This window comes from Mus musculus, chromosome 8 (genome assembly GCF_000001635.26).
Source record: "Mus musculus strain C57BL/6J chromosome 8, GRCm38.p6 C57BL/6J".
In the NCBI taxonomy this organism is placed as follows: Eukaryota; Metazoa; Chordata; class Mammalia; order Rodentia; family Muridae; genus Mus; species Mus musculus.
The window spans coordinates 123,804,905-123,820,697 of NC_000074.6; the positions used below are offsets into that span (position 1 = coordinate 123,804,905).

General features: G+C 48.9%; 1 protein-coding gene across 2 annotated transcripts in view; it reads left to right on the top strand.

Annotated features, from left to right (window-relative positions):
• The first annotated feature begins 941 nt into the window (after positions 1 to 941).
• Rab4a (RAB4A, member RAS oncogene family) overlaps positions 942 to 15,793 on the top strand; it is a 29,446-nt gene continuing 14,594 nt past the window's right edge. The window contains exon 1 of one of the 2 annotated variants that reach the window (XM_006530773.4): positions 942 to 1,262. Coding sequence is in view for 1 of the 2 variants with exons in the window: in NM_009003.3 (NP_033029.2) it covers positions 1,232 to 1,262 (31 nt within the window). In the remaining variant the exon portion in view is untranslated. The remainder of the gene's footprint in view (positions 1,263 to 15,793) is intronic. The other variant, NM_009003.3, reaches the window with a different exon arrangement.

Below are 15,793 nucleotides of genomic sequence, written 5' to 3' on the forward strand. Positions count from 1 at the left end.
TCCACCTGCCTCTGCCTCCCCAGTGCTGGGATCAAAGACTTGCACTACCACTGCTGGGCTATTTTCACATTCGTATATGAAATATCTCTATATCAAATGAATTATTCAGGCAGTCACTCCTGTTATTTTAAAATATATTTACTTATATATTTTTTTGAGTTGTGTCTCTATCATCTTTGTTTTCCCTCCTTGCTGTGTAGCCCAGATAGGCCTTCAACTTGAAACAACCCTGCCTATGCCTCCTGAATGCTGGGATTATAGGCAAGCGACACGATGGTAGACAATCTCAACAGCAAACTTTGCATGCTGTGCCAGCAAGAGACTTCAACAAGATTACGGGATGGGGGCGGGGGCTTCTTTCCCTTCCCACATCTCCTTAATTTTCTGTCATAAAGCACAATAATGAAATATTAGGACAGGCAGCACGGAGGCAGGAGAGAATGTCTGACCCGTGGTAGAGCCTGACAGCGGAGGTTAAAGGTACACGGTAGGCTTCCCACAGCCCAGGCATCTGCTGCTGTGAAGAAGGCAGGATCTTACTTAGGCCCCGGTTTGCTCAGGTGGGTCAAACTCCCGACCCCAATTTGCCTTTCAATAAATGTCCCAACCCTTTTCCTCGGAGGAAGGGGTAGGTTCTGACCTGTATTGCTTCATTAACCGAACACACCTTCGAAATTAGCCTGCAGTAAGAGCCAAGCAGCACTGCTCTGCCCACTAACGTGGTGAGCAGGAGAGTTCTGGTGACCAAACACACCTGCGTGGCTTTCTGCTAGTGAACCCCCTTTCTGTCAAAACAAGCCCTCGGGCGGCCTCCTGTCCACCCTAGCCTGGCAGGTCACTCTTAAGAAAGGCTGAGTCTGTACTGCTAAGCCATCTGGGAGGATCTACGGGCGCAGGCGCCCCCTCCCTAGTCCCGCCCTCCCTCCTTCCTGGTCCCCTCCTTCATCCTCCTTTGCCTTCACCTCCTCCTCCAACTAGGAGCCTCCAACCATTTCTCTTGCCCTCCCTCCTCCCCTTCCCCAGCCCCGCTCCTCCTTCCTCCTGCGACCCCGCCCCTCCCCCTGCTCCGCCGGGCTCCTTCGCCGGGCGGCGGTGCGCAGACGCGGAGCCGAGTCCCGCTGGGCCGCAGCCGGTGGCCGGCTCGCCGTGGGCCCGTTCCCGGCTCTCCACGCTCGGTTCCTCTCGCTCTGCGGAGACTGGAGGACGGACCCCGCGGAGCTGTGGCGGCAGAATGGCGCAGACCGCCATGTCCGAGACTTACGGTAAGACGCGCGGGTTTGCGTACGTGTTTAGAGGGGCAGGCCTTGGGGTCCCGGAATGTTGGGGGCCGGGGTCAGGGTCTCCAGAGCCGGTGTCTAGAATATCGAGATATCCTGCAAACCTCGCGGTGTCAGGAACCAGGCAGAGATATTTAGAGTCTTGGGTGGTTTAGGGTTGGCTTGGGATCCTAGTAATGTCAGCAGCTGGGATCCTGAGAATCTGGGTGTTAGGAGCCAGGTGGAGACACTGAGAATCCTAAAGTGTCAGCGGCTGGGAGGGATCCTGATATTCTTGGGGTGTCAAGGTCGAGCTGGAACTTGAGAATGTCTGGGTGTTTCAGGCTAGGCTGGAATCTTGAGGCTCTAGGGGTATCAGGCGCTGGTCTGGACTCTCTGGCCAGCAGGTGCCCCCTGCTGTGATTCTACCAAGTTCCCTCCCGCTTTGACCCTGGTTTCACTCTACATTTTCCTCCTTGGATTGTTTAAATCTCTCAGGGTTGCAGGAGCCAATTTGTCGTCGATTCTTGTCCTCCTCCCTGCAGCACCAACCGCAGGGATGAAGGCTCAGGGCCACGCCTGCGTTTTGTGTCTCTAGGGGCAGGGTTGTGGGCCTCGGGAGGGTGGGGTGGGGGTGTTGGAATTCCTTTCTTTGCATTGAGATTATAATGAGTTTTAAGTGGATGAATGCTGTCTCTTTTCTGTAGACCCCTGGCCTCGTGTATTTTCCCTCCCTCCCTCTCTCCTCCCGTCCTCCCCTCCAGATATGGTTGCATTATATTACCTTTATAAATACAAATATATGGTCCTCTGATGACCACAGGCCTTGGATATGGAGACATGATTTTTTCATCTTTTTTTCTCCTGCAGCACCCAGCCATTCTCAATGCACGTGCTGGGTGCTCCCCCTCCCCCAGTCGAGGCAAGAATAAACAACCACTACTATGTATGGTTGGCCTGTGCCTGCCAGTCCCTCACGAGACTTGAAACTTTGACGTGGTCTGTGCTCGTCGTCCGAAGGAGGGACTCGCACGGAAAAGCATGACGATCTGTCAGGTTATCTGCAGTTTGTGCCCCTGCTTCCTTCCTGCCACAGGGTGGGGCCAGGGTCTGGCCTGGAAGGCTCTACTCGGTGTACGAGTGCCATGGAAACTTCCCCAAGAGTTTGCGGTCCAACGAGGAGTGGATTTTTAAATTCAGCTGTGACCTTAATGGATAAACAATTAAAAACCAGGCAGCAGGTTCTGAAGGATTCAGCATGGCTGTGTGAGAAAGAGCTGACCTAGATGGGTTAGAGAGGGGCAAGTGGACAGGCAGACCTGGGATGTAGGCCTGGGAGTGTGGATTGGGCATCCGGGCATCCGGGCATCCAAAGGGTGAGGACTCAGTTGAAGAACTTTGGAGTTTGAGAGGGTGGGACGCTGGAAAGTGTGTCATGAGGCACACAGCAGCCTGGTCCACTCTCTCCTGGTACCAGCAATCATCTCTTCCTGTGGCCATGAAGCATAATGCCTGCCCCTGTAAGTTTAAGGTACTCTCCAGGGGGTGACTGGCTTTGTCAGGGCCACAGGTGGTCTACACATGCCTCTGTGTGGTGTGTGTTTCTTCTGCAGAAAGCCACAGTAAGAAACCCCTCCAGCAAAATACACCCTGTAGCTGATTGTCATCCTTTTCTTTGAGTCGGGTAAGGAGTCCCAGGGCGGGGGAGTAGAGTCCTCAAAGAAAGCTTCTCACTCGAGGTGGTGGCCAAGTGAGGCATGGGGACAGCACAGGAAGCAGCTTTATCCCTTGGTTCTCTCAGGCAATGGTAGATATAAGACTGCACACACACACACACCTTGCTTCACCTCAGATACAGTTAATTACGGTTTGCTCACCATAGCCCTACTGATTAAACTTTGATCATGAAGCTGTGACTGTTAGTGTCCTTTCAGGGGCTGGAGATAAAACTCAGTGGCAGAGAGCTTCTCTAAGCAGGTGCAAGACACCAGGAGCCACACACAAAATGCGTGTGTCTGTTTATTCACTTACTTATTTTTATTTTATGTGCATTGGTGTTTTGCTTGCATGTGTGCTCGTGAGAGGGTGATCTTGGAGTCATAGACAGTTGTGAGCAGCTACATGGGTGCCTGGAATTGAACCCAGGTCCTCAGGAAGAGCAGTCAGTGCTCTTAACCGCTGAGCCACCTCTGCAGCACCTGTGTATATTTATCTCTTCCCTTATTTCAAGGTATTTTCCAAATATGCCTTTAGTTTCTTGTTTGTATGTTTTGAGACAGGTTCTTTATAGTTACAGATGGCTTAGAATTCACCATGTAGCCCAGGTTGGCCTCACACATACCCTGCCTCTGCCACCTGAGTCCTAGGTTTATAGACATGCATCCCCATTTCCAGGGTTTTTACTTTTTAATTAAGTCTGAATCTAATATTTGCTTTCAGTGGGGGAACCATATGTGTGTATATATATAATATATTAATATATAATGCATTACATATTAATAAGTAGAAGCTTATCTTTAGAAAGAGGCACAATCCCTAAGGTCCCTAAGGCTACCACCTTAAAAGTCACCCAAAATCAAGACAAAGACTGTTACTCTCCCTTGTCATTGGCTGTATTTACAAAGTATTGTTCCCCCAAATTAAAACAACCAGGTCCGCTCCTTCCGGACATTTGCCTGTTGGCTGGCGGAGGAATGTTTGCCTAACCTTTAAGCTCCTTGTGTTGGGACCAGGTTCTCTTTCTTCTGTGAAAGAGAGGCTTTGCGAAGCTTGGTGGAAGTTGATGCAAACTAGGGGGCAGTGCTTCTGGCTTCTGCTCACTGCTGCTAACTGCTGTAGACCGGCTGCTACCCCTCGCACTGGCTGAGGGATGCCCAGCACCTTCTTGACCCGAAGCCCCAAACTCCATGATCACTGCTTCAGATCACATAGTACCATAGTGCGAATTGGAAGGTTCAACAGGTAGGCTTCTGGTTACCTGGTCTCCTTGCTTCGACTGAGGCACCTAGGGTGTTAGTAAAGCATACCTCCTGGCTTGCCTGTGGTGGGTTTCTAGAGGGGGTGTGGGGGGGTCTCTGTACAAATCAACAGACTAATCGCTTGATAGACTCATGATCCGATGTTATTATTGCCAACCTGTCTCTTCTTGTACGCTCTTAGTTCTATCTGTTTCCTGGCCTCTATTTCCATCTTCCCTGTGAAACTAAGCAAAACAAATCCTCCTCCCTTCAGCTCTCTTGGTCCCAGCAAACAACGCGGACACTGAACTCACCACCTGAGCCCTCCTGTCTAGGGAGGGGGTCCTCCTAGCTATTGTTAGAGATACAGCGCACTGTGTTCAGTGAGCACCAGCAGGGTCACCCCAATGCTAACCCCATTGTCAGCAGCCTGAGACCCAAGAGCTTGGAAACTGGGCTGGAGAGATGGCTCAGCGGTTAAGAGCACTGACTGCTCTTCCAGAGGTCCTGAGTTCAATTCCCAGCAACCACATGGTGGCTTACAACCATCCATAATGAGATCTGACACCCTCTCCTGGTGTGTCTGAAAACAGCTACAATGTACTTACATATAATGAATAAATATTTTTTTTAAAAAAAAGGAGCTTGAAAACTATCCTTAAGTTAAACTAACCTTTACCAAACTGCTGCTCACAGAAATCGCTAAGCAGCGTATGTGGTGGGAAAACGCCAGGGAGCTTTTTTTTTTTTTTTTTAAACGTCAAGTGCTAGAAAAGACTGGCATTGAGGGAGAATTTGAGACAAGTGTGAACGCACTATGATCTATGCCATGTGCTGTGGGAATGTCTCCTGAGACAGAAGTCCGCTCATGTGGCTGGTCCCATGGTTGCTTCTGTCATAGTTTATGTATGCAACATAGACTATTTCACCTAGAAAAGGACACACAGCACTCTGATGTCGGACATGCAATGCTAAGATCAGTGTTTTCTGCCCATTATTCATCCTTACTCTTGTGTGTGTGAGGTTTCAATTGTGTCCTTAAAGTCACACTTAATTCCTAGCTCTGGACCTGTATGCAACCTTCCTTGGAATGTCTTTGGGATCTTTGGGATGTCGATTGAAGGTGGAGTCGTGCTGGAGTACTATGTCCCAAACTCAGGGACTCTGTCCTAATGAGACCAGGGAAGCCTGGCCACAGACACACCCAAGGAGAGTAGGTTGTGGTAATGAGCCTTGGGTTGGAGAGATCCAGTCTCCAGCCAAGGTACCCTAGCACAGATGGCAACTAACTACCAGGAAGAGGACGAGGCAGGAAGCACCCTTCCCTGAGCCTGCAGAAGCTCCATCCCTGCCACACCTCACGAGGCCTCTGGTACTTTCAGACAGCAAATGTCTGCCACGTTAATCCAGCTGACTTAGGGCCCTTTGAGATGCAAACCCTTGGAAGCTAACTCACAAGACATAGACATCAGAAGATGATTCCTGAAGACAGGTAGGCTTGATAAGGCAATTTGGATTGACAAGGATATCCCAAATTAAAATTTGTTTTCAAAAGACCTTCATTGATAAGGCAATATTAATTTTCTGTTAGAAGAATTACCTAATTGCCTTAAGTCACAACTGACAACACATTTAAACAGTTCAAGCAGACACCAAAAAAAAAAAAAGAACATTTATTCGATTCAATATTATTTTTATTTATTTTTTTGTGAGTGTTTGGTTTTGGGCTTTTTCAAAACAGGGTTTCTCTGTGTAGCCCCGACTGTCCTTGAACTCACTTTGTAGACCAGGGTGGCCTTGAACACATTATAGATCCACCTGTCTGTATGTTCAGAGTGCTGGGATTAAATGAGTGTGCCACCATGTCAAAGTTGTATTTTTCTTTTTCACATTCACTGAAAACTGGTGAACATTTCAAGGAGCAGGGCTGGGGCTGAGGTGGGAGGAACACCTGTGATCCCAGCACTTAGAAGGCAGAAAGAGAGGAATCAGAAGCTAAGGGTCATCTTCTGCAAGGTGCATGTGCATGCGTGTGTGTGTGTGTGTGTGTGTGTGTGTGTGTGTGTGTGTGCGCACGTGCATGCGTGTGTGCGCATGCGTGTGTGCGTGTGTGTGCGTGTGTGTGTGTGTGTGTGCGCACGTGCATGCGTGTGTGCGCACATGTGTGTGTGTGCATTGTGTGTGCATGCGTGTGTGCGTGCGCATGCATGCGTGCGCGCGCGCGTGTGTGTGTGTGTGTGTGTGTGTGTGTGTGTGTGTGTATGAATATGCTACATGTGTGGGTGCATCTGATCTCCTGGACCTGGCGTCACAGGCAGTTGTGAACTAGGTACTGGATTGAACTCTGGTTCTCTGGACGGGCAGGAAGTGTTCTTAACTATTGAGCCATCTTTCCAACCCTGAACATTTCTTCGAAATGAGAAAAGGCTTATTGTTTCTGGAATTTCTTCTCTGAAGCTCTCCGAGGGGAGTGGTCAAACTTGAGCTGGTCTGTTTTGATCATTCTCAGTAATTCTAGGAGAGCACTGCCCAGTTAGGGTGGTTTGTTGGAAGCCTTTGGAGGGCCCGAGTCCTGGCCTATTGCCTTAACCCCTGTTGCCATGACAGAATTTCTGAGATGGGACAATTTTGCTTGTTTGTTTGTTTGTTACGATTTATTTTTTTTTGTGTGTGTGTGTCTGAGTATTTGCCTGGATGTATGCGAATATTCCGTGTGTGCCTGTTGCCCGCAGAGCTCAGACGATCTGAGGGGATCTGTTTCCGCTGATGGACTGTCTTCTGTGCATTTGAAGGATATGTGACATTTGCTACTTGGTGACTGCAACTGTGCAGTAAAATATAAAATGACACAAGACACATATTACAGGGTAGAACTGGGTGTCATGGGCATTGCCAATGACCCCAACACCTCTGAAGTAGAGCTAGGAGGGTAACCTGGGCTCCGTGAAACCCTGTCTTTAAAAAAGATAAAAGAAAAGGAACCATGTTATATAACAGGACATAAGGGAAGGAAGCATGGTGTACTTATAGGTTGGTGGTTGGTTGGTTTTAGGTTTTTTTTTGCTCTTTTTTTGTTGTTGTTGTTTTGTTTTTTGCTTTTGTTTTTTGAAGCTTGTCTACGAGTTCTAAGGAGCTGGGTGTGTTGGCACAGCCTTTAATCTTAGAACTCCCAGGGCAGAAGCAAGCAGATCCAGCCAGATCTACATAGAGACTCCTGTCTAGCCAGGGCTTCAAAGTGAGACCTTGTTTCAAAAGCAAGAATTCCAAAGGTAGTTTATGTTGTGAAAGACTCGGTCAATACAAATTGGTGTGTGATGATGGTGAATTTGACACGTACTGCTGCGCCCAAACAAGTCCCGCCTCCAACAGCATGTCACAGCACCCATTGGCTGAGTCTTGTGGCTGTTTCTACTTCCTCTGGTTTTGTTTATTTTTGTTGTTACTTTGTTGTTTAAAGGCAGGGTTTCATACTGGAGAAATGGCTCAGTGCTTAAGAATACTTGCTGTCTTCCAGATAACCCAAGTTCAATTCCCAGCACCCATATCAGGTAGCTCACAACCTCCTGTCAGTCCAGTTCCAGGGGCACCCAACAGATCTGGCCTCTACAGGCACCATATTCATGTCCCACCCCACCAATACACACGTGTGCGAGCGAGCGCGCGCGCGCGCGCGCACACACACACACACACACACACACACACACACGTATGATTTAAAAAACAAAAAGACAGTGTTTTATGTAGCCCAGGCAGGCCTCAAACTGCTTTGTAGCCCAGGCTAGTCTTGATCCTGATCCTCCTGACTCCACCTCCTGAAACATATGACAAGATTGAGCCACCATACCTGGCCCCATCTTCTCACAGGTACAAGTGTGCTTTGGCTTTTTAGCCTTATGGAGTCAGTGATATTTAGATGGAAAAAAGGGACACTATTCATAAAGTGCTCATAAATTATGAATGGGAGGTCTATTTTAGAGAGATGTTTATCATTTTCTTTTCCAACATAAATTTTTAATCATGCAGAAAAGCGAGTGGAGGTTTAAAAACAAAGCATTTTGTCATAGCTGGCTCTGTACGTAGAGTGTGCATTTAGCAGCCCCCCTGGCTTCTGGTGTGCCTGCTATAGTGGTTTGCTGGATGCTGAGAAAGAAAACGCAAGTCTGAGCGCAGTCCATGGGTCCTCTGCTCTCGCTCAGGATCAAAGTCAAACCTTCTTTCAATATTAGAAAGTAAACTCTCGTCTTTGGGAACAGAGGGTCCAGGTGACCTGTCTCCGTCCTCTGTGCAATCCATGGACAGCCAGCCAAAACAGGCTTTGATGTGAATCCATTTGAGAAACAATGCTTTTGCTCTCAGAGAAGATGAAACAAAAAAAGCCAAAAATAAATAGACACTTGACGTGGAGGCCTGGTTTTATTATTGTGTTTGTGACAGAAATCAGACAGTCCCATTGTGGTGGTGGAAACGGAACTAATAAAACCTGTCCTGTAGATCGAGTTTCCTGGACTGGGGAGATCACGTGGGCACCTCATGTAGCCTGAAAATAGGCAAAACAAGTCTCCCTGCCGAGGACACAGGTCTGGAGCCAAGGGCCCTGCCAAGCCTTAGAGCAGAGCGTGAGAGGACCTGGTTCTGCAGCCGCCAGCTTCTGGGGTGCTCCTGGAGAGACTGTGAGAGTCAGATGGGGGCGGGGTGGCCGAAGAAGTAACAGGGTGACAAGCCAGGCCTTGGGTACTGATCCAGGGGCTGCGGGGCACATTTGTGCTCAGGATGCAGCTCAGAACCCCAGTGGAGAACACCAGTGCAGTCAGTCGCTGGCTTCATTGTTACTGTTTGCAGGATGACTCCCCTTTGTCCCAGCTCATGACAACCTGGTAGCCTCTCATTCACCCCGGTCTCCAACGCCCTGTGTAGGCAGGGGTGACCTTCAACTTCTGAGGCTCCTGTCCCTACCCTCTGAATGCAAGATTATAGGTGTGCACCACCCCGCCCAGTTTATGGATACTAGTTATCAAACCCAGTGTGTTGTGTAGGTAAGGCAGGCTTGCTACAGTCATAAAACATTACAAATGTTCTGGTCCATTCTTCAGGAACAGTTCCTGCTCCTTAGTTAAGAGTGCTCATGGACAGACTGTTTCTAGTTGTTGCCAGGCCTCAGCTTTCAGGTCTGGTCGAAACCCTTCTGACATGAATGATGGTCCTCTGACCACTGCTACACTGAGGACTTTCCCAACCTGAGAAGCAGGTATGTGCCTTAGTCATCTTATCTGTGGATGGGAGTGAAGCCATATACTTCTTGCCCAGTGTACTGATACCCAGAACTCAGACCCACTATGAGATATGCCTAGATCCCACATGCAGCTGGATGACCAAGAGGCTAGCCTTCATCACCCCTACTGATGTGACCAGATTTTGTCGACTAACGGTGAGCCATATGGATCCAAGGCTAACTATGCTCAATGGTGGGAGTGCACAGTGGTACCTCAGACCCATTAGGCCTCTAGAGCATGGACACGGTCCCTCTGTCCAGTATACTGTTTGGAGGACACATGCTTTCTGTGTGAGCCTGTGGTGGCCTGATCATAGAACTCATCACAATAGGAGGTCAGACTTTTCAAAGACGATGAGACCTCAAGTCCCTGCCCTCAGTGGGTCAAAGCTGACACCCCAGGAGCCAGCTCCCCGTAAAGGAAGAGCTGAGAGCCAGCTGACTGTTCTCTGTGTGGCATGTGTCAAGGCACCTCAGGCCAGCCCATTGACTCAGCCTCCAGTCAAGCTAGCTGTTCACACTGGGTGGGGTAACCCACACCTGTAATCACAATACTTGGGAGGCAGACGCAGAACCCCAGGCTACATAGTAAGACCCTGTCTGAAAAGGAAAAGCTATTCAGCTCTCTCCCTCTTTCTCTCCTCTCTGTCTCTCTTTTTAAGTGAACTATTCTGAAAATCATCTTGACAGATTATTTGCCCTTGTTTCTTTATAGAGTTTGCCAGGTTTCATCCTTCCGTTAACCTAATCAACTTCAACAGTCTACTCTTTTTTTTTTTTTTTTTATTTATTTATTATATGTAAGTACACTGTAGCTGTCTTCAGACACTCCAGAAGAGGGAGTCAGATCTCGTTATGGATGGTTGTGAGCCACCATGTGGTTGCTGGGATTTGAACTTCGGACCTTCGGGAAGAGCAGTCGGGTGCTCTTACCCACTGAGCCATCTCACCAGCCCCAACAGTCTACTCTTTAATACACTTAAGATTTGTTCCTGACTGAGGGCGTCCATCCGAATTGGGCGTCGTTATCTTTAGCTCACTGTGTCCTGCACTGGCGCTGACCTCTCTCCTTTTGGGCTGCCTTTCCCTCAGGAGGGCAGCAGACGCTGCATTTTCCTGAAATACGCGTGCCCTTCATGCCGAGCCCTGCCAGCTCTTTAGGTTGTTGCTGTCCGCAGACATTTGGGCTAGCCGTCATCAGAGTCATCTGCTGGCTATCTTATCTTGCTTTGTCCTCAGCTCCTGACTGACCTGGTGACTGATGCATCTGTACAGAGGACTGGCCAGTACCTCAGCCTCACAGCTGTGTGGGATCATTTCTGGCCACCTTCTCTTCTCCTGCTTCAGGTGTTCATTTCCCTGGCTTTACTCTGGGTGCTTTCTGCCCCCTTCCCATCCCTGACTGCATCCATCCTGAGGTCAGAGTTCCTGGCTCTTCAATAAGCCGTGGTCCATACCCTTCCCAGATACCCCGCCCTTCACTCCCAGGTCCAGAGTCTGCATTTGCTGCCACTGTGTCTCTGTGTTGCTAGAAGATGTGCTTTGCAACATCCTGGCCCAGTCTTCTACCAGATCTGCTGCTCTAAGGCTGCAAGCTTTGTAGGGGCTGGTGGTCAGGATTCTGCCCCACCTCAAGGGCACAGACTTCACCAGGGGGCCTTTCATGGTCAGCCTGTGAGGGAGGCTACTGTGGCCTCAACCTTGTTGGCTCACAGGATTTTCCAGCTGGATCTGCCACTCAGTATCTCAAAATAGACTCTCCTTGCATCCTTTGACATCCCTTCCATTGGTCTTCACATCTCAAACTCTAAGCATGAAAGCAAGGAAGCCCTAGATCTTCCATCCTGCCTACCCAAAGCCAAGCACCTGTTCGACCAGAAGAGGGACCCTGGAGGGTGCACAATTCAAGGGCCTCCATCCCTCTATGGCCTGCGGAAATCTCAACTTCAAAGTGGCAACCTGAAGGGAACACTAAGCAGGCATTGTAGAACTTGTGTTCAAAGCTCTCTACTGTGAGGCTGGGTGTCCTGGAAGGGGGCCACCATGTTTGTGTCTCCTTACTGCTTTCTCCTTCCTTGGAGGAAGTGGGCAGCATTCCTGGGAGGATCAGGTCATTGTCTCCTGAAGTCTAGTGCTGGCAGAGTGCAGGTGGTGAATACACGCTCTCTCTCTCTCTCTCTCTCTCTCCCCCTCTCCCTCACTCTCTCTCTCTCTCTCACACACACACACACACACACTTGCATGCACGCACACTTGCACATTGTGGCACTCCCTCATCTTGGGGGTTGGACATCCAGTTTCTGATCAGTTTTATCTTAGCATCGAGTTCCACTACGAGCTCAGAAAAAGAAAATAACAGGATCCCAAGATACAGAGTGGGGCCATGATCTGAGTCTGAGAACAGGACCAGAGTTAAAGCAAAATGGGGTCACAGCGGGCAGAGCTGCACAAGCAGAGGCACTGTTGACCAAGCAAGCCTGAGGTCGTGGGCGCTGGCTGCCGAGCACAGTGTGCAACGCCAATCCGTCATTTCTACTCGGCCCCGACTGCAGACCGTTCCGTGCCTTGGTTCATGGTCCTGCTGTGGGTCTGCTGAGGTCTGGGGAGGAGATGGGGCACTGAGTATCATGTCCTCTGGCTGCTGTGACTTTTTCTGCTCCGTGGAAGGGTGGCTGTGTCTACGCATGGCTGCTGATTGCTTGGTAGCTTTCCCATCATCCATCTGACATTTATCATATGGAAAGTTAAAAGCACGCTTAGCACAAGGCCCCATTTTAGCATTCCTATTTTGGGATACAGACTCTTCCCTGCCTTCGAGCTAATTCCTCCCTGAAGAAACCAGCATTACCTGTGAGTGTAAGAGCCGTGGGATTTTTCAAGAGGATCCTGGAAGGAAATACCCCGAGAATGGAAATTTATCCCACCATGACATGATTTGGGAGGGGACAGAGCTCTCTCTCTCTGTCTCTCTCTCTCTCTCTCTCTCACTCGCTCTCTCTTCTCTCCAGCCATGTAATAAATATTCATAAACTATAAAATTCTTCATCTCAGAACCCCTGTGCTGTTCCTTCCACAACCCCTTGCCACATTAGCAAACATACCCCTCTGCTCTCTGCCTCCTTTCTGTTGATTGGCCGGTAGGTGGGTGGGTGGGTGGGTGGGTGGGTGGGGGAAGGTTGTTTCATGTATTGTTGTTGTTGGTAGGGTCTCACAGATCCCTGGTTAGCTTCTAAAGCCTTAAATAGCTGAAGCGACCTTAAATTCCTGATTTTGCTGCATCCACCTCTGAGTGCTGATGGCTGTCCCATCCCGTTCTCTTTACAGCTTCTTGGTGATTGCTCGGGCACAGCATCGTGGTACTCGGTGTCACTGTCATACGCTGTGTAGTGTCATTGTCAGATGTACAGCGTCATCCGATGCACGGTGTTATTATTTTACTAGATAAGTGAACGGTAGACCCCTTCCTTGCTTTCCTGTGTATCTGCCTACCTTCCCCTGCTCTTAATGTCCCTTGCCTGTGGATTCAGCTGTGTGGCACATGTGTGCAGTGCCTTTGGAGGCCAGAAGAGGGCATCGGATTCCCCAGAAGGTTGTTACCGGCCTTAGGAGTTCCAGGAACTGAACACTGGTCCTCTGCAGAAGGAGCAAGTGTTCTTAACCCTCAGCCGTCTCTCCAGGCACCATTTTGTATCTCCTGAACATCCCCACTTCTCACTAAGTCACCTGAACGTCCCCGCTTCTCATTAAGTCATTCTAGTAGGATTTCTACAATCACATCAGGAAGAGTTGCCCTTTTCCTTTCTTTTTTTTAAAGATTTATTTATTTTATGTATATGAGTACACTGTAGCTGAACAGATGGTTGTGAGCCTTCATATGGTTGTTGGGAATCAAATTTTTAGGACCTCTGCTCATTCCGGTTAATCCCCTGCTTGCTCTTGTCAGCCCAAAGATTTATTTATTATTATACATAAGTACACTGTAGTTGTCTTCAGACACATCAGAAGAGGGCATGAGATCTCATTTCAGGTGGTTGTGAGCCACCATGTGGTTGCTGGGAATTGAACTCAGAACCTCTGGAAGAACAGTCAGTGCTCTTAACCACTGAGCCGTCTCTCTAGCCCACGAGTTGCCATTTTCCTAAAGCCTCCATGTGTAGTTTAGAGCCCAGAAGAAGGAAGGCCTGTTGTACTTGCTCATAACTATGTTATCAGACTCCAAAAACTTGTGACTTTTGAAGGAAGAGGGACACTGGGGTAAGTAGCTGCTGCAGCCATGGCTCTGCCCTCGCAGCTAGGATCTCCCCATGTCCCTGAGGGAGTCTTCCTTCCTGCTGACCGCACCACACCCTCTGTCCACCTTGTACTCGGGTATGCATGCAGCAACTCCCCTCCATGGTTCAAGGTTATGTTCATCCTGACAATTTCTTTGGTTGTTGCTGCTGTTTATCATCACTGTGTGTATATGCATGTATATGTGTATATGCATGTATATGCATGGGGGGAGGGCATATAACGTGTTTCCGTATTTGCACCTTTACCTGGACTCCGAGGATTAGACTTGGGCCATCAGGCTTAGACAGGAAGCACCTTTCTCTGCTGAGCCACCTTGTTTTGAAGCAGGGTCTTACACTGTAGCCCAGGCTAGCCTTGGACTCTTAGTGACCCTCTTGCCTCTGCCTCCCAAGTACTGAGAGCCCAGTTGTGAATTATCATACTCAGCTGATTCCTTTAACGTTAGTGTTCTAAAGACCTCAGTCACTGTGCCTTTTGGTGTTAACTTTCTCTCACAGATGTTTGGTTTCCCTTTGTCCACCTCACCTTTCAGGGTCCCCTTGTGTGTTTGTTTTGTTGGTGGTGGTTTGGTGTGATGAGGGTGTGTGTGTGTGTGTGTGTGTGTGTGTGTGTGTCTCGCTTTGTTGCCTGCTGGTAAGTTTCCTACAGTTTCCACTCCACTCATTCTCCCTTCCCTGTCATCTGTTCCTCGATCTGCCTTGAGTACTGATTTTATTGTTGTTTTTCCAGGCCCCTGTACATGGCAGGCATGTGCTACCACCTAGTCCACGATACATGCCCAGCCCTCTTCTCTCAGTTTTTAATTATGAAACAAAGTTGTCCAGGCTGGATTTGAACTTGTGATTCTCTTGCCTCATCCTCTCAAGTAGCTGGGTGAAAAGCCTGGAGCACCAGGCTCTGAGAGAACTTATGTTCAGTGGTTATCATTTTTCTTCCCAGGCCATCTAGACTATTCGACCCGTTCTCTCAAGCCTCCTGTTCCTTCATTTTTCACTGTGTCTTCATGTTATTTGCCATCCTGATGGCCCCTTACCAGGCTGCTCTTTGGCAGGGCCTGAAGGCGGGGTCTGCACAACAGTGAGGCACTGAGGTACATCCCCACCCCAGTGTCCCTGTTCTCTGTGTGTGAACGCCAAGAACTTCACACAAACGGGATCATTGTTTGGCTTATGTCTCTTATCATAATGTCCTCAGGAGGAGTTTTGTAGTTTTTGGTTGCAAACTTATCTCAGAGGGCTGTGTGTGTGTCGGGGTGGGGGAACCTCTGCGTCTCTAGTAAAGGTGTCGTCCTTCCGAAGCAGTCTGCATTGCTTTCGGGGTTTTTATTGTTGACTTCCTGACTCAGGCTTTACTATCTAGAGTAATTACAGTATTGGCTCATAATTCATTTTCCAAGGGGACAGTTCCCATCCTCCTGAGAGGAGCGAGTGGGTTTCCCAGTTGTCTGGGTACTCCAGACCCCAGCCCCACCCCAGGCTGCACCTGCACTGTTCCAGCAAGGCACCGTTACTCCTGGCTTCCTAAACACTCTTACCATTCTTGGATATTTGGCCAAAGTGATTTCAGACAAAATGCTTTCTGTTTATAATCTCTTAGCTTTCTGAGCTTCCGTGTTCTTGCATTGAGATCATGTATCTTTCCCGTCCTTTCTCCATCACGGCACACTAATGTGTCCCCCTCTGGCCCGGCGTGGCAATGGTACAGTCTGGTACAGACGGTAGTTTATGGAGGATAGTTCAGCAAATCTGAACCAAAGTCCATGCTCAGCTACGTGAGTCCAAGGTCCAGAGTCGGGGATTGTGTGCTGGAGTCTTCAGTGTCACAGTAACTCTGCCTGAATGTCGCCAGCCTCTGTGCCTTCTCCCACCACACTCAAGGCAACAAGACACCCAACATTTGATTCTTTTTTTTTTTTAATGTTCTCTTTACATCTTATATAACTTTATTTCCTAAGAGAGGAGAATGCTGAACAAAGACGAGGCATCCCAGTTCCCTTAGCCTGGCGATCGTAACCACCT